This window comes from Scyliorhinus torazame, chromosome 17 (assembly GCF_047496885.1).
Source record: "Scyliorhinus torazame isolate Kashiwa2021f chromosome 17, sScyTor2.1, whole genome shotgun sequence".
Taxonomy (NCBI): domain Eukaryota; kingdom Metazoa; phylum Chordata; class Chondrichthyes; order Carcharhiniformes; family Scyliorhinidae; genus Scyliorhinus; species Scyliorhinus torazame.
The window spans coordinates 65713799-65738202 of NC_092723.1; the positions used below are offsets into that span (position 1 = coordinate 65713799).

Genomic DNA, 24404 nt, shown 5'->3' on the forward strand with positions numbered 1-24404 from the left:
CCTCACACCACCCCCACAGCACCCTCACACCACCCCCACACCACCCCCACACCACCCTCACACCATCCCCGCACCACCTCCACACCACCCCCACACCATCCCCACACCACCCCCACACCATCCTCACACCACCCCCACACCACACCCACACCACCCCCACACCGCCCTCACACCACCCCCACACCACCCTCACACCACCCCCACACTGCCCTCACACCAGCCCCACACCACCCCCACAGCACCCCCACACCACCCTCACACCATCCCACACCACCCTCACACCACCCCCACACCACCCTCACTCCACTCTCACACCACCCTCACACCAGCCACACCACTCCCACACCACCATCACACCACCCCCACACCGCCCTCACACCGCCCTCACACTAGCCCCACACCACCCTCACACCACCCACACACCACACCCACACCTCCCTCACACAACCCCCACACCACCCTCACACCATCCCCGCACCGCCCTCACACTAGCCCCACACCACCCTCACACCACCCCCACACCACCCTCACACCACCCCCACACCACACCCACACCACCCTCACACCACCCCCACAGCACCCTCACACCACTCCCACACCACACCCACACCACCCTCACACCACCCCCACACCACACTCACACCATCCCCACACCGCCCTCACACCAGCCCCACACCTCCCCACACCAGCCCCACACCTCACCCACACCACCCTCACACCACCCTCACACCAGCCACACCACCCCCCCAGCACCCTCACACCACCCCCACACCACCCCCACACCACCTCACACCATCCCCGCACCGCCCTCACACCAGCCCCACACCTCCCCCACACCACCCTCACACCACCCCCACACCACCCTCACACCACCCTCACACCACCCCCACACCATCCCCACACCACCCTCACACCAGCCCCACACCGCCCCCACACCACCCTCACACCACCCTCACACCACCCCACACCACCCTCACACCAGCCTCACCACACCCACACCGCCCTCACACCACCCCCACTCCAACCCCACACCACCCTCACACCACCCCCACAGCACCCCCATACCACACTCACACCACCCCCACACCGCCCTCACACCATCCCCACACCACCCTCACACCAGCCACACCACACCCACACCACCCTCACACCACCCCCACTCCAACCCCACACCACCCACACCACCCCCACAGCACCCCCACACCACACTCACACCACCCCCACACCGCCCTCACACCAGCCCCACACCACCCCCACAGCACCCCCACACCACACTCACACCACCCCCACACCACCCTCACCCCACCACCACACCACCCCCACTCCACCCCCACACCACCTCCACACCACCCTCACTCCACTCTCACACCACCCCCACACCACCCCCACACCACCCTCACACCACCCCCACACCACCCTCACACCAGCCCCACACCACCCCGACACCACCCTCACACCACCCCCACTCCACCCCCACACCACCCTCACCCCCAAACCACCCTCACACCACCCCCACACAGCCCCCACTCCACCATCACACCAACCTCACACCACCCCCACTCCAACCCCACACTACCCCCACCCTCACCCCCACAAAACCACCCCCACACCACCCTCACACCACTCCCACTCCAGCCCCACACCACCCTCAAACCTCCCTCACCCCCGCTCCACCCCCACACCACCCTCACACCACCCCAACTCCAGCCCCACACCATCCTCAAACCACCCTCACCCCCACAAAACCACCCCCACACCGCCCTCACACCACTCCCACTCCAGCCCCACACCACCCTCAAACCTCCCTCACCCCCGCTCCACCCCCACACCACCCTCACGCCACCCCAACTCCAGCCCCACACCATCCTCAAACCACCTTCACCCCCACTCCACCCTCTAACCACCCGCACCCCCACACCACCCCACACCACCCTCAAACCACCCTCACCCCCACTCTATCCTCAAACCGTCCTCACCCCCACACCACCCTCACACCCACACCACCCTCGCACCCACATCATCCTCACCCCAACACCCTCACACCCCCACAACCCCCAGCCCATGGTCTACTCATGCATCCTGTCTTGTGCCTTGCAGGAGGGGGCCCTTCTGATCCATCCCGTCCCCAGCCACAGCCAGAACCTCCTTACGTGTCGAGGAGTGACGATGACATCATCACGGAGGGGACCCATATGCCCAAAACCCAGGCCACCCCGGAGCTCGGGTCTGATGCTGACACAGATTTCCCGTCTCCAACACCCTCCACCATCCCAGAGAGTCTCACCTCGGTTGGGCACTTTAGTGAAGAGGCTCCTGGGACACTCTCTGGTGTTCACCACATAGATGCTCCAGTACATGAGGTGGAGGTTGGAACTCCTGAGGGAGCAGATGGTCGGAGGGTGGGCTGACCCCAGGAACTAGCTGCCGTCCAGAGGGGTTTCGAGCTCATGAACAAACAGTCCCATCGATAGTGGAGATGCAGTCGCAGAGCCAGGGACTACATGAGGGGATGTCGGCGAGCATCCAGCACCTGCAAGTGCAATTGGAGGAGTCCAACCATGTGCAGGAACAGGAGGTGGTGAAATCGGGCGGCACCATAGCACAGTGGTTAGCACTGTTACTTCACAGCGCCAAAGTCCCAGGTGTGATTCCTGGCTTGAGTCACTGTCTTTGCGGAGTCTGCACATTCTCCTCCGGGTGCTCCGGTTTCTCCCACAAGTCCCAAAAGACGTGCTGTTAGGTGAATTGGACATTCTGACTTCTCCCTCCGTGTACCCGAACAGGTGCCGGAGTGTGGTGACTGGGGGATTTTCATAGTAACTTCATTGCAGTGTTAATGTGAGCCTACTTCTGACAATAATAATAAAGGTTAAAGGCCAACACCGAACGGGTGACGTATGTGGTGGAGGACTTGGGGGCGAGTGTATCGGCTATGGATCAGCATGTCCAAGGCCTGGGGCATTCTGTGCAGGCGATGGCCAAGCCCCAGGACACGTCTGCCCTCTCACAGGCAGCCATGTGCCAGAGCCACCTGGACATTGCAGAGGAGCTCCTGATCACAGCAAGGCAAAGGCGGAGAGTGTCGGTGCCACTACCCAGGCACTGGCTGATGGGGCACAGACGCTTAGGGAGGGTGGCCCAGTCCCAGAGGGACATGGTGCAGTCACTGGCTGATGTGGCACAGACCAAGAAGGTGGTGGCACAGTCGCAACGTGATGTGGCTCAGTCCCTGTGCTCTGTGGTCGCGAGCATGCAGACCCTAGCCGAGATGGCAGTGGGCTAACAGGCCTGGCAGGGGAGACTCAAGGGAAAGCTCCACTTGCACCCCCATCCCATGGGGTAGCCCGAGGGCCATCGGGCACCCCGAAAGAGGAGGAAGTAATGGGGCCCGTGCCGGAAGACCACAGCTCCGCGGACTCTCCCCCTCCTGTCCCTAGCGCATTACATGGGTCGCAGGCAGAACAGGGCAGCACCACGCCACCTGGGACACCCGAGCAGCAGCCGGGCCCATCCAGGCCTGCTAGCCCCAGAAGATGGCTGCCAATGGGGACCCAGGTCACAGGGCGGTAATCACAGCAGGCCACCTTCACTCTTGATGTACCGTCTGGGGATCCACCTCGGCGTAGCATTAGGGCCCGCAAGGCCAGAAAGTTAGACACAAGTTAAGTTGGCACAGGTGCAGGGCACAGTTTAGTGATGGGTCTCGGACACAAATCTATATATATATTGTCACATTAAACACAAGTTCACAATGTTATAATCTGCCTCGCTGCTCTGTCAGAAGAGTGTGAGGGGTGGGCTAGTCTGAGGTGACCGTGGAGGGGGTGTCTGGGGTGGGGGATTGGCAGATGTTGGGGGTGGGCTTGGCTTGGGTCCACAGTTCAGCCAGCACTCATCGCTCCGGTGTCCCATTCCCCATCTTCCCACCTACCATCCCCAACACCGCCACCCAAGGGAATTGATGGGACCATGTGATGGAATGGCCAGCTCGCATGCAGGGTTCACCCAGGTGGATTGTGGAAAGTGCTACTGTGGGCAAGAGTCAGACGTTGTCAAATGATGCGAAGTAACAGAGCTCATCGCAGGGCGGGTTGTCATCATCCTCCATCCCATGTGGCAGACCCGCTGTTACTGATAACTCAGGGCCTACACCCTGCGGAGGTATGTATCATGGAGGGGGTTGCAGGCAGGGGGGTGGCCGGTGTGGGTGCACGTGGGGGTGGGATGCAATGTCCGTTTCCTTGGCCAGCCCCCACTAGCCGGTGTACCTGGAGGCGATCAGAGTGCCCCATACGCATTTGCCCTGCAGCACACTTTGTGCGGCCTCCCATGCCTGCCTGGACCCCATGACCTACTCATATTCGCCCCCCCCCCCCCCCCACATCCTCCTCATCGAACGAGGACTGACGTTCATCCTCCTCCTCTAGCATATTGCCCTCTGCTACACAAAGTTGTGGAGATCGCAGCAGGCCGCCACGATGCGGGCAACCCTCCTAGCGTCATACTGGAGAGCCCCTCCAGAGTGGTCCAGGCCCTGAACCGCATCTTCAGGATTTCCGAAGCACCACTCAATTGTGCCCTGGTCGCGGCATGGGCATCGCTGTAGCAGGTCTCCACGTCGGTCTGTGGCCTACAGAGAGGCGTCATCAGCCACGACCACAGGGGATAACCCCTGACACCCAGGAGCCAACCCCCATGCTGGGGCTGTGCTTTGGAGAGGCCGGGAACTGTCGAATGTACCAGGAAGAAGGCATCGTGCACACTGTCCAGGTATCGGGCGCAGACGTGCATGATGCGCATCTGATGGTCACACATCAGCTGCACGTTCGTCGAGTGGAACCCCTTTCGGTTTGTGTAAGAAGCCTGTCATCTGCAGGTGCTCATAGGGGGGGGCCTGCATCCTGTCGATCACCCCCTGGACCTTGGGAATGTCGGCGATGGTGGCGAACCCCGCTGCCCAGATGCTCATCATCCTGGTGGGCTCAGTCCACATTGAAATTGATGTATTGTGCTGACTGGGCAAAGAGGGCCTCTGTGATGGCGCGTATGCACCTGTGCAGCCAAGGTCTGTGAGATCCCGGGCAGGTCTCCACTCAGCGCCTGTAAGGACCATGTCACGTAAAAATTCAGGACGATTATCACCTTCATCGCCACCAGGAGCGGGTGTCCTCTCCCAAACCCCCCAGGTGCCAGGTGCGGCATGATCTGCCGATACGTTGCACTGTCCACTGCTCAGCCGGAGTCTTTGGTCCGGCAGGTCCTTGAATTACAGACGCTGCCAATACATGTGAGGCCCCATGTGGCACCTTCTTTACACCTCCTCCTCCTCGGCCTGTTGGTCGGCTGGCTCTGCATCCTCACCGGCTGCCTCCTGTTCCTCTGGGGTCGGCTCCGCTGCTGCAGCTTTTTCCTCCTCGAGCAGCTCCAGCTCATAGGGCCATCCCCCCAGGCCGCAGCGACTAGGAGGAAGGCCAACACTGCTGGATTTATTCCAATATCCATTGTCTGCAGGGGTTGAAAGGCCGACATGTTAGCGTGGTGCGTACCCCCATGCCCAACCAGGTCAAACAGGATACACAGTGCCCACGGTTGACACTGCAGACTCTGCCCCTGCATGTCCCCCTCCTCGCCACATACCTGGCCACGTAAGGGCCCGCCGCCATGGGGGTCTCCAGCCCTGGTGCCCATCCCTGTTGCCAGGGCTACTGTCAGCTGCCACTGCCCTTGCCAGTGGTATGGTCCGCCGCCCCCATCCAGCGCCTCCCTGTAGGTGTTACTGTGGGCGTTGCCATTGGGTGGGCCGCATGGTGCCCCACCAGCGGGGGGGGTGGTATGGTGGAAGGTGAGGTGCGGGGCTGGTGGGATGGGGGCACCCATCTGGCCGGTGTCACTCTGCAGATTCAGGGGCCAAGGTGGGTGTTCTGTGGAGTGTGCAACAAGATGGCTGCTTTGCAAGCCGCGGCAATGGCGGTCCATGCTTGGACACTGCCCCAGTCCCCCCATGGGGGTCACCCTGGCCCCCACTGCCCATTCCTCCATTCCCCTCCACCTCCGATGGGCCCGACAGTACGGTCCATGTGTGCTCTCACAAATTGTGAACCTGGCGTGGGGGTGGCGGAGAGAGGGAGAGAGAGGGTGTACAGACAGTGTCCACCACCGTCATACATCGCCGACAGTCGTGCCGCTGGCTGGGAGGCTTCTGCCAGGAAAGGGGGGAGTAGCGGGGGTGTCCAGGAGGTGGGCTGTGGGGGTCAGGGTGGATGGAGACGCAACACCATCACCACGCTGGCCGCTGACAGCCCGCTATAAATCTGGTGCCCTGGGTCGTCGACCCATCAGCTGTATGGGCGCTCCAGCACAAATTGTCCCATCTTTTCGGCCGCGATCAGTGTGTGTGAAGGGTGTATAGTTTAAGTGCGGCTGCAGCTTGTCAGCCCTGTGAGTGTCCATCATGGGCCCGGTGATTCCCGCACCATTTCTTGTGGGTTTTGATGGTGTTCCACGTGGTGCCGGTGCTAGCCCCTCACCGGTAGCGGTGCCAATGTGGCTCTGCTTTTTCTGACGAGTAACTCCACGGATTCTCCGTAGACTCAGGAACGGAGAATCCAGCCCATTACAGTTTATGAAGGAAGTGGGGTTGTGAGAAGGGGTCTGCAAGATGATTTGGTCATCGCTGATACGTCCTGAAATTGTGAGATTCCTGCAATCTCTGCAAACACCGTTTGTGAGCCTTCCTGCGGAAAATCTGTGGCGTTTTACGTCAAAAAACCGGCTCCCATGATAAAAATGCGTGGGGAATGGCCAGGTCCACGGGCGCGCCTGCGCATGACGACAATCTGCAGCAGGTGCGCCGAAAAACATTGCGCCGGCCGTGCGCTGACCCGACCTGCCAGATAGAGCCCCCCTGGTCCCCCCCTGACCACCGCCCCACCAGTCCTCCCAGCCCTCGCGGAAGTCTCCCCGGCTAGTAGCACGGCTCCCGCCCGACTACGGCGGCGCTGGACACAGTCCGCAACCACCACGCCGGGTTCCTCACATCAACCGCGCGGTCGGGAACTCGGCCCATCGGGTGTGGACCAGCAGGAGAGGGCGTTCTGGTGATGCACCGAGATTGACCCAACACCGTGCGGCGCGTGATGCGATGACACCATTTTGGAGGGGGCAGAGCATACAAAGCCTGCGTCAAACAGGCGCCTCCCCCAATTTCGGCATCAAAAGGGATTTTCTGCCCGATCGCCGATTACGTAATCGGGGAACGGTGACTCCCACGCCAGGACTCTGCCCTGTCATGTTTGATTTGGTCCAATTGCTCACACTCATACCTCTGAGTCAGAGGGTAGTGCGTTCAAGTCCCATCACACAGACTTCAGCACATAGTCTAGGCTGATACTCCAGTGCTGAACTGAGGGAATGCTGCAATGCCAGCAGAAGCATGTCCAATCCCTGGCTGCCGACTCTGGCGTCTACTCACAAACTGGGACAAGAGGACAATCAGTGGTAAGTCAGCGAGTCAGTTTCATTTTTGTTCTTCTCCTACGACCTCATTTTCAGTTTTAAAAGGGCTGAAATGAGATTAATATAGATGTTCCGAACACCCAACGGCCCAACCCCTCTCCCCCCTCACCTTTAAGAAAGAAAGGAAAACTGTACTGGAATTGAAATATTGCAAATTCTGCGTAGTCTTCTTAACTGCTTAACAAAAATAAGATGCTCTGATCCAATGGGGCTATGGGTTGTCAGGACAACTCACTGCCCAGTGTACAGTGATAAACACAGCGAGGTAATCTGGTACAAAATCTTCTCTACAGGGAAGGTGGCAAATACCTTGGTCAATGTTTGGGGGACAAAGTTAATGCTTTGCCAAATACCTAACAGGTTAAAACAATGCAATTGAACAAAAAGTCCAGAGAAAGGAAGAGCAGAGTGATGCGCAATCAATTACTCTCAAGGCAAGGTGAGGCATAACTAATAGGCTTTAATCTGCTAGAACTCTTCCCCAGCAGCTTCGGTACAGAAAGTGAAGGCTGCTGGGACGGCATCGGTTCTTATACTCCGCCTCTCAGGGCGGAGCTATGTACGTTAGCCAATGGTAGACTCCTGGGTCTAACCAATGGTCATCCACCTCTCAGGTACCGCAATACCTGGTATTACCACACAGAGCAAACCACCTTTTGTAATTTTCAACCAATTAACATTCATTTAATGGGTTCCTATAGAATTGACATATGCTATTATTGGTGTTTGAGCAAACTCATGCTGAACATACACTGGGCCGAATTCTCCATTTCAGAGACTAAGTGCTGACGCCAGGACTGAATCGCGAGAGTTCTACCGCCCCGAAAGCAGCGCCAGTCCCGAAGCAATTCAGGGCATCCTAATGGACTAGCTCCTGTTCCATGTGGAACTAATGTCATTGCAACAAATGCTGGCATGTGATTCGCTTGGGTTGGGAATAGCACTCGAGAGCCTGACAAGCTGCAGCCGTATACAAGCACTCCACTACCCACACACTCCCATTTCAGCCAAGGAGATGCCACCCCGAAGAGCGGCACCAAGGTTCGCTGATGCCTGTGGTGATCTGCATCACTGTATATACACAAGGGGTTAATGAAAATACACTACAACTAAGTAACCACTAGAGGGAGCACCAGAGATGTCATGACATGCAGCCAATGGGTCATTACAACAGGACACAACCAATGGGTAATCAGGACACCCAGAGGTGGCTCTACCACAAGGGGGCACTTCATAACCCATATAAAAAGACAGGGCACACATGCTCTGCCTCTTTCCACAGACAGACATCTAGAGAGTACATCAGGGTTGGTCAACAGCATCACACCCAGCATGTGGCTTAGAGCAGGCTGGTAAAGATAGACTGAGTTACTACAGCTAGATTAGCAGAAAGTCGAACTCATTTAAGAACTGTGTTAATAGTTCAATAAATAAGTTGAACTCATTTCATAGTCTGGAGCTTCCTTTGTCAAAGCATACATCAAAGAAGCAGCTTATGCTGCACGAAGAGCATAACACAACATGATACCAGGAGTGCCTGTTCAATCTATTTAGTTCAACTCAGCAAAATCCGTGACAACCAGTAACCGAACCCAGGCACGATGATTGAGATTCCGGTTCCTAATCCACTCAGGTACCACGGCAATCTCAGTGCCAACTGGCGTGCATTCAAGCAACAATTTCAGCTTTACATGGAAGCATCCGACCTACATGGTGTGGCCGATGCTGATAAGATTGCTCTTCTACTCACCATTGCGGGTGAACATGCAACAGAGATCTTCCGCTCCTTTAAATATTCCAAAGGGCAGGACAGAACGCAATTCCAGACAGTCCTGGACAAATTTGAAAGCTACTGCGAGGTAAACACAAAAGAAATCAGTACAACTGGCGCCAATACTCACCACGAGGCAGAGGTAACGTTGCAACAGAAGCAAACGGCAATTTTGATTGGCAGCCATCTTGCGCGTATCCAGCCGGCTCAGTTCGCACATGCGCAGTTCCCTGGAAACGCGAACCGGCAAAACAGTGTTTTGCGCATGCGCGAGAAGCCGTGCATTCGCAGTTGCGAAAAGGGCGCACAGTAAAGAAAAAGCGATTTGCGCATGCGCAGTCCACTCCTATGCTTTATGTCATGAGCGCCATGACGTCAGAGGCCCCGGACCACGCACACTTAAAGGGGAAATGTCCGAAAAGTGTAAAGAATTTTAAAGCCGCAAAGCACCATTCTTTCACCTCGAAAGACAGAACAATGCCTGAACTTCTACCAGTAGTTGAAATCAACCTTCGCAGAACCCTGCAACAAGCAGTTAGCACCGCCCAAAGAGATGATTTGGTCCTTGAAGACAACTACTCAGACGATGATTTCTTCCTTGGACACAGAGAACGCAATAACAATACCGAAACACAAGACGATAATTGGTTTATCAAAGAATACTGCTCAGTCATGGCTGAGTTATTCGGATATGATGATCATACAAGCATCAGCGCCAAGGTTGAAAAGCTCAAAACGATTCTACTCATGGTAGATGAATCCAATATCATGATGCCATGGCAGATCGTCGATACATTGGATGACAGTAACCTGTCAAATACCCACGAAGAAGACGAAGCCCACAGAGAGCAGTCTGATGCCACACGAAAAGTGGTCCACACACCATGAAGAGTCCCTGACTCCACATAGAGGGTGGTCCACGCACCGCGAAGAGTCCCCGACTCCACACAGAGGGTGGTCCACGCACCGCAAAGAGTCCCCGACTCCACACATGGAGCGATGAAAGACTCCACAGTGAGATCACTGCACGTCTCCACACAGAAAGTGATGAAAGACTCCACTATGAGATCACTGCACGACTCCACACAGAAAGTGATGAAAGACTCCACTATGAGATCACTGCACGACTCCACACAGAAAGTGATGAAAGACTCCACAGCGAGACCACTGCACGACTCTGTTGAGAGCGCACAGATCGACTCCACAGCGAGACCACTGCACAACTCCGTTGAGAGCGCACAGATCGACTCCACAGTGAGACCACTGCACGACTCCACACAGGGAACGATGCCAGACTTCACAAAGAGAGCGATACAAGCCTCCACAGAGTGGTCGTTGACAGACACCACGATGGAAGCAATGCAAGACTCCAGAGCACAGTCCATGCATGAACAAGCCCATGAAGGTCTATCCACCTTATTTGAGCAACCAGCAGCAGACGATGCAAGTCTGCCACGCTCATGTGAACAACAGAAAGACTATGACAGTCTACCCAGGTTACTTGAGCCACCAGAAGAAGACTCTGACAGTCTACCCAGCTCATCTAACCAACAAGAAGACACTGCAGGTCTACCCACTGCATGTGAGACAGGTGATGAAGGCATCACAATTCCCATACAAAGTGTGCAACATCACAGCGAGACTGATGGCTCTCAGCTCGTATGTACAGAGGCACTCGACAATCAAAGTGAGACTCCTAGTGCATCCAGTGAGACCACGTCAATTCAAACCTCATCTACTCGAGCCTCTCCACAAGAACCTGAAATGACTCCAGACGGGGAGCATCAACAAACCAACGATGATTCAAGTGAACCGGACATGACTCCAGACTGTGAGCACCGAGGAATCAAAGACGAAACGCTCAATGAAACAGCAGATGCCACAAAGGCCACTGACACAAGTAACTTTGTGAAGGACGCAACTTCTCCACTTGGAATGGTAATTGAGCACAACAAACACAACAACAAAACCTACAAAAACAACAACACAGACAACACCAAGAAGCGTACCAAAGGCACCAACGACAACAACAAGCACAACAAAAACAATGTTAGAACAATGACTTGTACGACATGGTACAACTCTGCCCATGAAGGACAATGTGACAGCACAGCTCAAGGCAATGGCAAGTGTGCAGACATACCATGGCATGATAACGCATCTTACAAATTCACATTTGCTATACTGCAAACAAGCAGACCAGCTTTCAAGGCAGCTGACATACGTCATCAATACCGCAAACACAGTCCAGGTCAGACAGGAAAGATGACATCAAGAATCGCTACCACAAGCATCGAAAAAAAAAAGTCCAAATCAGACAACAAAGTGATTTGACCATTTGAACACCACCTGATGACTTCTTGGTTCCTTCAGCACAGGAACACTGTGGCATTCACAAGGAAATGACAACATCAACATCGACACTGCAATAACAAAACAAGAAAGCCACTCAACCATATAAATTCAAGAACTTTGGACTCATAAATATTATTTGGTATTGTATAATCATCACTGTCATCATGACTTGTACATGTCATCACTTATCTACCTATTTTGTTCAATTTTCTTTAACCAAGTACAGAAAATATGTAACACGAAAAAAGGGGGGATGTGGTGATATGCATCACTGTATATACACAAGGGGTTAATGTAAATACACTACAACTAAGTAACCACTAGAGGGAGCACCAGAGATGTCATGACATGCAGACACACAGCCAATGGGTCATTACAACAGGACACAACCAATGGGTAATCAGGACACCCAAAGGTGGCATTACCACAAGGGGGCACTTCATAACCCATTTAAAAGGACAGGGCACACACGCTCTGCCTTTTTCCACAGACAGACATCTAGAGAGTACATCAGGGTTAATCAACAGCATCACACCCAGCACGTGGCTCAGGGCAGGCTGGTAAAGATAGACTGAGTTACTACAGCTAGATTAGCAGAGAGTCGAACTCATTTAAGAACTGTGTTAATAGTTCAATAAACAAGTTGGACTCATTTCATAGTCTGGAGCTTCCTTTGTCAAAGCATACATCAAGGAAGCAGCTTATGCTACACGAAGCAGCAAAACACAACAATGCCGAGCTTGAAACACTGTTGGATGCCATGGAGGAGAGGCAAGACACCTTGTTCCCCGGGGTGGGAAGGAGGCTGGAACCATGGATGTCAACCAAGCCTCGGTGCAGGTGGCAGAGGCTGTGAGTGCCAAGACCGGCCAGCAGTGCAGGAAAAAACTGCAGAATCTTCTCAGGATGGCCAGGGTGAGCCACCACATCCGTGCCCCTGGCACCACCCCATCCCACATGCCCCACACCGATGTCCCCCACCACGCATCCCACACGGCCCCCACCTGGCAGGCTAGTAGGCAGCAACTACCGTGCCCTCAGGGAGTGTGAACAACTCCCAGGCTAACCAGGATGTGCCACCTCCACTATTATGCCCCAGGCCAAAACCCATGTCCCACACACCCGTAGCCACCCCAAGCCCAACTAGAGGGAGATGAAACTTCACCCACCGGCAGTTGGCACGCACCCCACCTGCACCACCTGCCAACACCCATGCCACCTGCCATGGGCAGGTGCGCTGCACACACGGCACCAGTCGTGGACCCCTTGTGCTCCCGGTGTCCAAGTGTCCATTAGATGTTGGACTTGGTCGCTGGGATTGGAGCGAGCGGGCAGTCGCTGAGGCGGAGGCCTGTATCGGAGATCCAAGTGAGCCTGCAATGAGTAACGATGACCCTGTATCACGTGAGGCACTCCTCCCCCACACACCATCCCCACCCGTGATCTAACCATGCTTCTTGTCTTTTGTCTTGCAGGATCACCTGACGTCGAGACGGGTCCACCTGGTGTCCCCCCTGCCCCCAGCCGCAACGTCACAACGCCTTTGGCAATGAAGCGGGACCTGCTGGTGAACCGTGCCCGCAGCTGCAACCCAGTGACACCCCCCCCCCGGGCACACGTCCTGGGACGACATCGACTTCTCGTCACAGCTATCTCCAACACCCTCCACCATCACAGAGATGCTCAAATGGGTCGCGCACATTCGTGAAAAGGTTCCTGGGGCACTATCTGGTGTGAACCACACAGATGCTGTGGTACAACGGGTGGAGATAGGAACCCCCAAGGGGGAGGATGGTCAGAGGGAAGCTCGACCCCAGGGACTAACTGCTGTCCAGACGAGTTTCGGGCTTCTGGAAAAGGCCAGATAATGGAGATGAAGTCACAGAGCCGGGGCTACAAGAGGGGGTGCTACCATGCATGTGCAAGCATGGTGGGGGCCTTGGGTGCGACGGTTTCGGCCGTGAGTCAGGAAGTCCAAGCTTGGGGTACAGTGTGTGGCAGTGGCCGAGGCACAGGACAGGGAGGCCATGTCACTGGCAGCCATGTCACTGGCAGCCATGTCACTGGCAGCCATGTGCCAGGGCCACATGGACATTGCTGCTGCGGTCCCGAGCGTGGCACAATCACAATGAGCGATGAATGCAGGAATCAAGGGCATTGTCCTGGCACTGGCTGACCTCAGCCAGTCACAGAGGGACCTGGCACGGTCGCTGAGTGATGTGGCACAGTTCCAGAGGGACAGACCCAAAGGGATGTGGCCCAATCCCTGTGCCCTATGGCTGCGAACATGGAGACCCTGGTTGAGATGAGAGTGGGCCTGCAGGACTGGCAGCACCAGGGGACGGGGGAGCCCCCCCTTCCCAAGGAGTAGCCCGGGGGGCCATCAGGCACCCAATAGAGGAGGAGGTGATAGGGCCCGTGCCGGTGACTCCCGCAGGGGAGCTGCTGGAACACCTCAGCGCCTCTGAATCTTCCCACCTACCCCTGGCATATCCGATGGGCAGCAGACAGACGAGAGTGACACCACACCGCCTGTGACAACCGGTGTACTGGCAGGTTCATCCAGGCCTGTTCATCCAGAGGACGGCCACCAAAGGGGACCCAGGTCACAGGGCGGGGTTCACAGCAAGCCGCCTCCATTTCTAATGGACCACCTGGGGACCCACCTAGATGGAGCGTTCGGGAATGTAAGGCTAGAAAGTTAGACACCAGTTAAGTTTGCATGGGTGAAGCTCATAGGTTAGCAATTGGGGCTTGGACATAATATTTGTATAAAAATCACAATAAATACTTGTTCACCAACGTTTGGATCTGCCTTGGTGCTCTGTCAGAACGTTGTGAGGGATGGGCTGGATGCAGAGGGTCCCCGCGGGGGTGGGTGACTGCTGGTGTGGTGCGCGGGCGTTGGAGGTGGCCATGGGACCGGACCCCTAGGGCAGTTGAAGGTCATCCCAGGTGTCACCCCGGAGGTGCAAGACGAATGGACCAAATATGTTGGGGCACCAAGTGATTGGGCCCAACTGGTGCATGACTGACCCCCGCACAGTGACCTGGTACCCAGCCCAGACCCTTCCCCCTTCCCACCCCAGATCCCGTCCTCACCCTCGCCACCCCAGCGGTTTGACGGCTTGATGGGGCCGTGAGACGGAATTGGCAGCACGCATGCAGGAATCACCTAGGCGGATGGTGGAAACTGCTACCGAGGGCAGGAATCAGACATTGTCAAATGATACGGAGCACCAGAGCTCATTACGCAGTGGTTCGTCATCATCCTCCGTCCCATGGATCGGACCCGCTGATACTGCCAACCCAGGGCTACCACCCTATAGCGAAGCAGGTAGGAAGCATGGGAGAGTGGCAGGAGAATGGTGGGGGGTGGTCCAGGTGTGGGGATGCAGGGGGTTCAAGGAGGGTGAACAGGAGAGGGGTTGACTGGCCAGGGGCCGGGATGGGTGGTTCGAGCAACTGCCGGCCAGCCCCCCCAGGCAGCAAACCTGCGGCCCTGGCGCACATGTTCTGCAACCTCCTGTGGCTGCCTGTGCCCCATGCCCATCTTGTCCCTCCTCCACAACCTCCTCATCAAATGAGGCTGGCGTTCACCCTAATCCTCCAGCATGTTGCCACTCTGCTGCGCAATATTGTGGAGGATGCAGCATGCCAACACAATGTGGCAGACTCTCCTGGGGCTATACTGGAGGGCCCCTCCAGAGAGGTCCAGACACATGAACTGCATCTTCAGGACGCCGGTGCACCGCTCGATGATGCTCCTTGTCGTGGCATGGACGTCTTTGTTGCAATTTTCTGCATTGGGCTGTGGTCTCCAGAAAGCAGATAACCCCTGTCACCCAGGAGCCAAACCCTCACTGGGGGGTGGGGAACGCCTCAAAGGTATCGGGTACCATCAAGTATGTTAGGTTGAAGGGATTGTGCATGCTGCCTGGATATTGGGAACAGACGTGCATGATGTGCAGCTAATGGTCACACACCAGCTGCATATCCATGGAGTGGTATCCCTGCAGTTCGTGAAGTGCACACCCTCATACGCCAGTGCTTGTAGGGGGACATGCGTCCCGTCGATCACTCCCTGGACCTGAGGCATCCTGGTGATGGCAGCAAACCCTGTTGCCCAGGAAAGCTGGTGGGCTTGGTCCATATTCAGGTTGATGTATTGCGCCGCCCGGGCATACAGGGCCTCCGTTATGGAGCAGATGCAAGTGTGCACCGAGATTCCCCACAGGTCCCCACTCAGCGTCTGGAAGGACCCCGTGGCATTCAGGGAGACCATCACCTTGATGTCCACCGGAGAGCCAGTTTCCTCCCCCATACCCTCACGGTTCAAGGTGCGGTCTCCCTAGTCAGCCAGAGTCTTCGGCGACATGCCCTGTCCGGCATCTTGAATGAGAGGCACTGCCGGAACACACGAGGTGTCATGCGGCACCGCCTTCCCACCTCCTCCTCGGCCTGTTGAGCAGCCAGCTCTCCATCCTCACCAGCAGGCTCCTGTTCCTCTGGTGCAAGCTCCACTACTGCAGGTCCCTACCCGAGCAGCTCCTGCTCGTACAGCCTCATTGCATACTCCAGGGCTGTGGTGGCTAGGCACTCCTGGTTGGATACCAAAATCCATTGTCTGCAGGTTGTGAAGGCGGACATGTTCGCATGGCGGGTACCCCCTTGCCCAACCAGTTACTCTGTGGCCCCAGCCTGCATTGTGGCTCCTGCCCCGTATGTAACACCCCACCCCTGCATTCCCAGCCCCTCCACCACCCCCGGCCGTTCCCCTGACACTTTGCCCTCTGCACTGCACCCCTGGTCTCATCGGTGCTTGGCACTGGGGAGGCCTCGGACTCCGGCAACCATCCCTACTAGCAGGGGTACCGGTGGCTGGCACTACCCATTCTCGCAGTACGCTCTCTGGCCCTTGTCCGGCACCACCCTGTGAGGTCAACTGTGGACGTCCTCCTTGGGTGGGCCGTGTGATGCTCTGCCAGCAGGGTGGCGCCTGGTTCTTGGGGCGGGGGGGGGGGGGGTGGATGGCTGGTGATGCTCTGCGCAACCAAGGGTCACGGTGTGCAGTCAGTGCGGTGTGCAGCCAGGTGGCTGCCTTGCAGGCCACAGCGATGGTGGTCTAAGCCTGGACACCCCAGTCCCGGGGGGGAACCCTGACTCCACGGCCACTTCCCGCTACCCCCCCCCAGCCCTGGCAGACACCCTCCCAGCCAGCAACAGGACTGGCTGCCCACTCCAGTGTCTTTGGAAACACGTCCTACCTCCTCTCTCTCCATCAGCAGCCACAGCAGCTGTTTCCCAATTTTAAAAATCACAAGTGAACCTTGCCATTGGTAATTCCGCCTGGCAGCATCGCAGGAGGCCCAGAGAATGCCGGGTTAGGCCCATTAATGATATGCCAATGGCCTTTACTGTACAATTTGCCTGCCCAAGCTGCCATGTGCTGTGGAAAGCATTCATGCCGCTGTTGGGGCACAGGAGCATGGCTTTCCACTGGGCGCCCGGCACCAGCCTCGATTTCCGGCTGACATGCGATTCACGATTCCACCGTCACTGGACGGAGAATCCCGCCCACTATCTGAGTCAAGAATGACATTAGGAGAGCTCTTCAGGTTATGAGAGAAATAATTTAAATCAATTGGGAAATAAGTAAAGACTGCCCCTTGTGGGATGAAATCTAACTGACGATAACAGTGTTTATGTACTAAATGTCTCTTGTTATTGAAATATAAAATACTGTGAGATCAGTCATGGCTAACATTTTCAAAAAGTAACATTCACCTTAGCTTCATACAGATCTCCTGAGAAGTGAAAGAACTGAGGTAATACGGGCAGAGACCTGAAACATGGATACAAAACTGACAGAGGCCTGGTGCATGGAGGCGAGACTGAAAGAGGCCTGGAGTACTGAGGCAATGATGGCAGAGGCTTGGAGCACCAAGACCATGCTTGCAGAAGCCTGGAGCACAAGAACAATGCTGGAAGAGTCCTGGAGCACTGAGACAAGGCTGGAAGAGGCTTTGAGATCAGGGACGATGCCATCAAAGGTCTGGAGGACTGAGGCAAGGCTGGAAAAGCATTGGAGATCAGAGGCAAAGCCAACAGATTTCTGGAGCACTGAGGCAGGACTAGAAGAAGCCTGGAGATCAGAGGCAATTCAACCAGAGTCTTGGAGCACTGAGGCAAGGCTGGAAGAGGCCTGGAGTACAGAATCCTGGTGTGGTAAGCCAACACAGAAAGAGGCCTCAAGAAAAGAGGCAATATCGACTGATTCCTGGGACATTGGGGCGGCAGTGAGAGAAGCATGGGAAGTAGAGACAGCATCAACAGAGCCCTGGGACCATGAGGCAACACTAGAAGCGGCCCAGAGAAAAGAGACAACACTGATCGAGTCCTGGGGTGACGAGGCAGCACTAGAAGTGGCCCAGAGAAAAGAGACAACACTGATCGAGTCCTGGGGTGGTGAGGCAGCACTAGAAGAGGCCTTGAATATCAAGGCAACACCGACAGAGTCCTGGGACACTGCGATAACAGTCAGAAAGGCCTGGAGGGTAGATACAATATCGCTAGACTCCTGGGGCACTGGGGCAGAACTGGAAGAGGACTGGAGAGCAGAAGCAACTCCGACTGAGTCCTGGTGTACGGGGGCAACACTTGAAGGGACTTGGAGCACAGAGGCAACACCAACAGAATCTTGGGGCACTGAGGCAGCACTGGAAGAGGACTGGAGAATAGAGGCACCCCCAACAAAGTCCTGGGGAATGGAGGCAGCACTGGAAGAGGACTGGAGAAGTGAGATTACATCAAGAGAATTCTGGGGAACTGAGACAAAAGAGGAAAAGGCCTGGGGCAGTGAAATAACATTGGAAGAGGTCTGGACCACCAACACAACACTGAAGGAATCCTGGACAGCCGAGACAACAGCAGCCAACACTTGGGACATTGAGTCGATACTGGAAGATGCTTGGAGAACAGAGGCAACACTGGCAGAATCTTTTGTTACTGATGCAACACTGGCAGAGTCCAGGGACACTGAGTCATCATTGGCAGGGGTATGGAGCATGGAGACAACACTGACGGAAGGTTGGGATGTGAAGGCGGCAACACCAAGGCCTGGAGCATTGCGGCAACGCCGACTGAATGGTAAAGCATGGAGGCAGCATTGTCGGAGACCTGCAATAAAAAGGTCAAACTGGAATAGACCTTCAACCATTCAGTTTCGAAAGATCTGTAGTGTGGGGTCAATGCGTTTTTAAAATTATTGGCATTCTAAAAAAATGACTGTCAGTGCCATCATTTTGAGAGGGAGTTTCAGGAGGGAGGGATTGCTATTTTGGAAATGTTTTTGAACTCAGAAACGTTCCCATAATATGACACTAACACATGGAGCAACCAGGAAACACCATGCCCGGTGCTCCAGAATTCATTTTTTTTTAATGGATCCCTTCTTATCCCTAATCTCAGTCAAGGCTTCACCTTGCCCTCAAGAACAACATTTAAATTCAGAGTTGAAGAATCTCCACACACATCGACATTAGCTTTGTCTTTCAGCTTTTAAAACGAAAACTCATGTCCTCTCTCACTCTATTGCGCTAATGAAAATATTCTGCTGTAAGGCCACAAATCTTAATAGTTTAAATCCATTACCAGTCAATAGTGTTTTAAATAGGGAGATTAACTACTTGTGCAAGCAGGCAAATAAACCAACCAGCAAGTTTTTAAAACACCTTTTACCCCTCATATCTTTGCTGGATATTGCACAGAACAACATAAAACCTGAGAACATAAACCAGTCCCATTTATTCCAGCCAGTTTTAACATCTAACGTCACCAGATTACATCTTCATTTTGATCTCAGTACAGCACCATGCCATGCATTAGCTGATAATCCCACTTGATAATATGGTCGTCTGAGATTATCAATTTATGCTGCATCCTGTTTATGAGTTTAATGGGGCAGTTCAGCAACATTCAAGAGTAAATATTGTATTTTTTTATGATTCTGTGATCAATTATAACATCATTATTTCTCCATCTTCCAATTCCAAACATTTAAGAGATTTAAATTGTTTAAAATTAATTTACGGATGTGGGTGTTGCTGTTAGACCAGCATTTATTGCCCATCCCTAGTTGCCCTTCAGAAGGTGGTGGTGAGTTGCCTTCTTGAACCGCTACAGTCCCGGAGGTGTAGGTACACCCACTGTGCTATTAGCCAGGGAAATCAAGCTAATACATTCCGCAAAATTAGTCAGATTCATTAAGCACTTTACGATCATCGCCATGTTAATTAGAAATTGTGTTCAATGTGTGGAATCTTTCACATCACAAAACAAGACCTCCACTTCTCCTGAGGATTCTCATGACTGGAATAAAGTTTTTGGTGTGAGTACTCAATCCTCACGTCTGAAACAGGACGGGCAATTGCAGTGGCTATTCAGCTGCGGGCAGCATCACAGCTGCCACCCGTCCCTGGCATGGGGCGAGCGAGTTGGTCAGAAGACATTGGGGAACATGCAATTTAGGATTTTGTGGTGTTAACAATCGCTGCCCCGGATGGAGGGCAGCCTGGTACACAGCAGCCTCTTCAGTCGGGTGGTGAGCTGGACAGCAAAGGTCAGAGCAGCAGGTAAGTCCTCACCAGGGTGGGGAATTGGGGAAGAGGCAGGGTGAGTGGTATGAATTGCGGATGGAGGAAAAGGGGGTGAATGATGGAGGGTGGGTCAACGGGAGGAAAGATTGGGAATGGAGGGAAATGCGGGTTGATCTGGGGAAGGATGGGGTCAACTGAGCGAAGGAATATGATTATGGATTGGGGGGGTGGTGAATGATTGCAGGGAACAAAGAGGATTTATTGGTGGCAGGAAGTGTTTGGTCAGGTGAGAAGAAGGGTGATTGATCAGGTTGGGGAATGGAAAAGGGTCCATCAGGAAGAGGGGGAACAATTGGGTGGGCTAATGATTCTTGAGGGGGGGGCATTCAGTGGCATTGTGGGGGATGGTTGCAGGGCCCATGGTGAGGGAAGAGTTTGGAAGTTTGGTGGTCGGATTGGAGACCTCGGGAAGAAGGTCAGTGACTAGGTGCCCAATTGCAAAGAATCCTCAGGCAGGCACTCAAAACAAAATGTAGATGTAAACCACACACATCTCCTGGATTCAGCAGGTTCCCACCAGGTTGATGTTGCAGGATTTTCCATTTCTTGGGGATTCCAGCTGAAATCAGTTGACTTCACAGCATCAGTATCATTCTTAAATGGCTAACCTGCCTCCTTGGATTAGATTGATCATCCACCCACCTAGCAACCTCAGTTAAAGCTGGAAATGGACGGGTTAGAGGCAGGTTTGGTTTCGGAAACCTGACTTTAACTCCTCACCCAAAACAAACCACCTTTTTTTGTTCAAGTCAAAAGTGCCCCAGGCCCTCTTTGTTGGCCAGGCCACTGAGGCCCATTGTAGCAATCTAACTCCTAACCCCGTTGAGATCAACAAACTCAGTAAAGGATCTGCAGCTTTGTTACGAATTTCTGACTCAGTTCCAATCTGGGGCAAGGAAGTTGCGTTGATAGAATCAAGAGCAACAACAGCTTCTATTAATGTAGCACCTTTAACTGCATGACCTCAACATGTTATCACCTTGTTGGCTGTAGGACTTGAGCAGGCCTAAAAGGGGAAATGGTTGAAAGGTCTGAAAGGCAGCCCAGGTCTCCAGAATACCCTTAGGCCTTGCTAACGAGAATAAATGAGTATAACTGAACAGCAAACTGCAGCTATTCAAGAATAGTTGCATCCTTTGTCTCCCATGACATGTGGTTAATAAAGGTGTCAAGAAATCTTATAAAATTTCTGAAATCTTACAAGGGCGGACAATGGCACAGTGAAGATTAGGTGGATTGACCATGTTAAATTTGCCCCTTAGTGTCCAAAAATGTGCAGGTTAGATGGGGTTATGGGATTATGGGGATAGGGTGGGGTGGACCAAGGCAGGATGCTCTTTCAGAGGATCGGTGCAGATTTAATGGGCTGAATGGCCTACTTCTGTACTGTAGGAATTCTTTGTTTCTAAGGTTAAAATGTTTAGAATGGAATTCCTGATGGGGTGAAGTGGTTAAATACAGTGCCTAAGATAGCAGAGAAGCAGACACACAGAATAGACACTTCTTAAGGCACATCTTCCACTCATGAGAATAGTTCACAGGAGACTTTGAGTGAAGATTTAATTGTCTCAACTAAGATTTCCTACATGTGACATTGGAAACAAGGATGCAATTGTATTCAGATAGTCCTGGTTCTTATGGGTTATCCTTCACTTATTTTCTCACATCACCAAGTCCTGTGGATGTTCCAGGGGCCTCAGCTAATTGTCAGACCCTGTCCGACACCGTCTGCTCAGAGGAGGATCATCTCTCATCCAATGTGTCATGACTTACAATGTCTTCTCTCCTTTTAAAAACTTTGATTTATCAATGAAAGAAAGCGCCTCCGATGTTAATAGTGGAGGCAGAGTTTGATTGTTACTGTTATAGAACTGGAAGCTCTCGACCTGAATCTTTATCCAGCTACATATTTTGCAGTGATATGGCATTCACTATTTCAAGCAAATCATCATGGCCTGATTTATATTCTCAAACCATGTTACAATAAGAATAATGGCTAAACCCTTTCTCAAATATGCCTATTAACAATTGAAAACATTATGCAGGGAGGTGGCTATAATGTGACATTAGAACTGGTAAGAACCCTGTATCTCGAGCAGCTCAATAGATTCCCGTTTGCATCCTTGTGATATGATTTTATTCATTGTTTCTCCTGCTACATATTAACATTTGTTACTTCTTGTACTACAGATAACTAAACCAAACAGAACAATCTATCACATAGTATAAAGTGACAATTATTGTTCTAATTTCAGATTTAAATCCTCCTGAATGCCAGTTTGGTACACATTACGAGGTCACATGCCAATCTTGTGGGATGCAAATACTGACCCATCACACTTATCAAGATTCAATATCTAAAGACCTTCTCTGCATTATTAAGTTCAGAGTAAAAGTAAACCTCACAAATTTCACCAAATACACTTCTGTTGATGTTTTATCAGCATGAATCCTACGGTACGGTGCTTAGCACTGCTGCCTCACAGCGCCAGGACCTGGTTCATTTCCAGTATTGAGTGACTGGCTGTGTGGAGTTTGCACTTTGTCCCCGTGTCTGCATGAGTTTCCTTCGGGTGCTCCAGTTTCCTCCCACGGTCCTAAGATGTGCAGGTTAGGTGGATTGGTCATTGTAAAATTGCCATTTAGTGTCCAAAAGGTTAGGTGGGGTCATTGGATTACGGGGCTAGGGACAAGGTAGGGTGCTGTCTCGGAGGGTCGGTGCCGACTTGATGGGCCAAATGGCCTCCTTCTGCACTGTAGTGATTCTTTGATTGGTGACCATTGCTATACCGACACCCTGTTTTTACTGACTCTAATCTGTCAGAATGGTACCTACTGTTACTGAGTGCGAGACCATATTCTTTATCAAATGGTGGAATGGAGATCGGTAAAGGTATCTGAACCATGTGATTAATACCCAGGTCATGAAGATGAGAATGTATCCCATGTGTTCAACATTAAAAAGTGATTAATTGGGAACAAGGTTAGGAATTTGGTTCAACTGAGGAGAGCAAAGGTTGACAGATTGGATTGGTAGATGAAGGATGTATTCAGTGGGAGTCAACTGAGTGGTACAGACTTAAAAGTAGTCTTCTTCTTTGGCGATCACTCGCTAACAAGTATGATTGTCCACCTAAGAAACCCTGTGTTACTGGTCATGGGTTCTGTGGGTCCTTGCTGATGAGCCCGATCCTAGAGCTGCATTTTCGGACTGCACACTTGGCAGGAGTTTCCGGGAGCTGGAGTCAGTCCTTGGACTGTGTATCGCTGGTATTTCTTTCTCAGGCTCATTTTCCAGGCCTCCTTTTGCCATTGGGTGTCCTCGAAAAATTGTGTCCCTTCAATCAGGAAGTTCCTCCAAGTAGGCCTCTTATGAGCAAGGGTCTCCCAGGTATTGGTGTCGATGCTGCATTTTTTGAGGTAAGCCTTCAAGGTGTCTTCCTTTGTCCTCCTCTTGTTCGGAAACCTTCTTGAGCTGGGCATAGAAGATTTGCTTTGGCAGTCAGGGCTCTGACATCCTCAGATGACAGGGTCAGGTTATTACATATAGTCACTATATTTAAACAGAAAGCAAATTTAACTCTCTCCCCACAAAAGGAAATGATTGATGAATTGCCTCTTCACTTGAAAAATCTCTGACCAATTCACTTAGAATCATAGAATCATGAAGTGATACAGCAGATAAGGAGGACATTCTGCCCATAGTACCTGTATTCACCAGTGTTCTTTTGTAGAGCTATCCAATGAATCCCATTCCTCTGCTCCTTTGTTATGGCCTTGTGTATATATATATATATATTCCCTTTCAAGTATCTATCCAATTCTCTTTTTAATGTTATGACTGAACTGACTTCCACCACCCTTTCACGCAATGTGTTCCAGATCACAACAACTGGCTGTGTAAAACAAAATCTTTCATTGTGCCGTTTCTGGCTCTTTTATACTTGATTGCACCATTCCCACAGTTATCCAATGATCAGTGTTCCTCAAACGCTCCCCTCGGAAACATGTTGCACTGCTCCACTTCATTCCCCAGAACTAGGCCTCACATTGTTTCCTTCCATATTGGGCTGGAAGGACACTGCACAAGAAAAGTCTTGTACACC

The 24404-nt window shown here is 53.0% G+C and overlaps 2 protein-coding genes across 3 annotated transcripts in view; one reads left to right on the top strand and one right to left on the bottom strand.

Moving 5' to 3' along the window:
- LOC140393921 (uncharacterized) overlaps positions 1–18925 on the top strand; it is a 56592-nt gene extending 37667 nt beyond the window's left edge. Inside the window, exons 2-3 of one of the 2 annotated variants that reach the window (XM_072480563.1) lie at positions 7876–7954; positions 17434–18925. In XM_072480563.1, coding sequence (XP_072336664.1) covers positions 17494–18903 — 1410 coding nt within the window. In that variant the 5' untranslated portion in view covers positions 7876–7954; positions 17434–17493 and the 3' untranslated portion in view covers positions 18904–18925. The remainder of the gene's footprint in view (positions 1–7875; positions 7955–17433) is intronic. The other variant, XM_072480562.1, reaches the window with a different exon arrangement.
- The window catches only part of LOC140393920 (synaptotagmin-6-like), a 760260-nt gene that overhangs the window by 121775 nt on the left and 614081 nt on the right, over positions 1–24404 (bottom strand). The gene's annotated exons all lie outside the window — the stretch shown is intronic.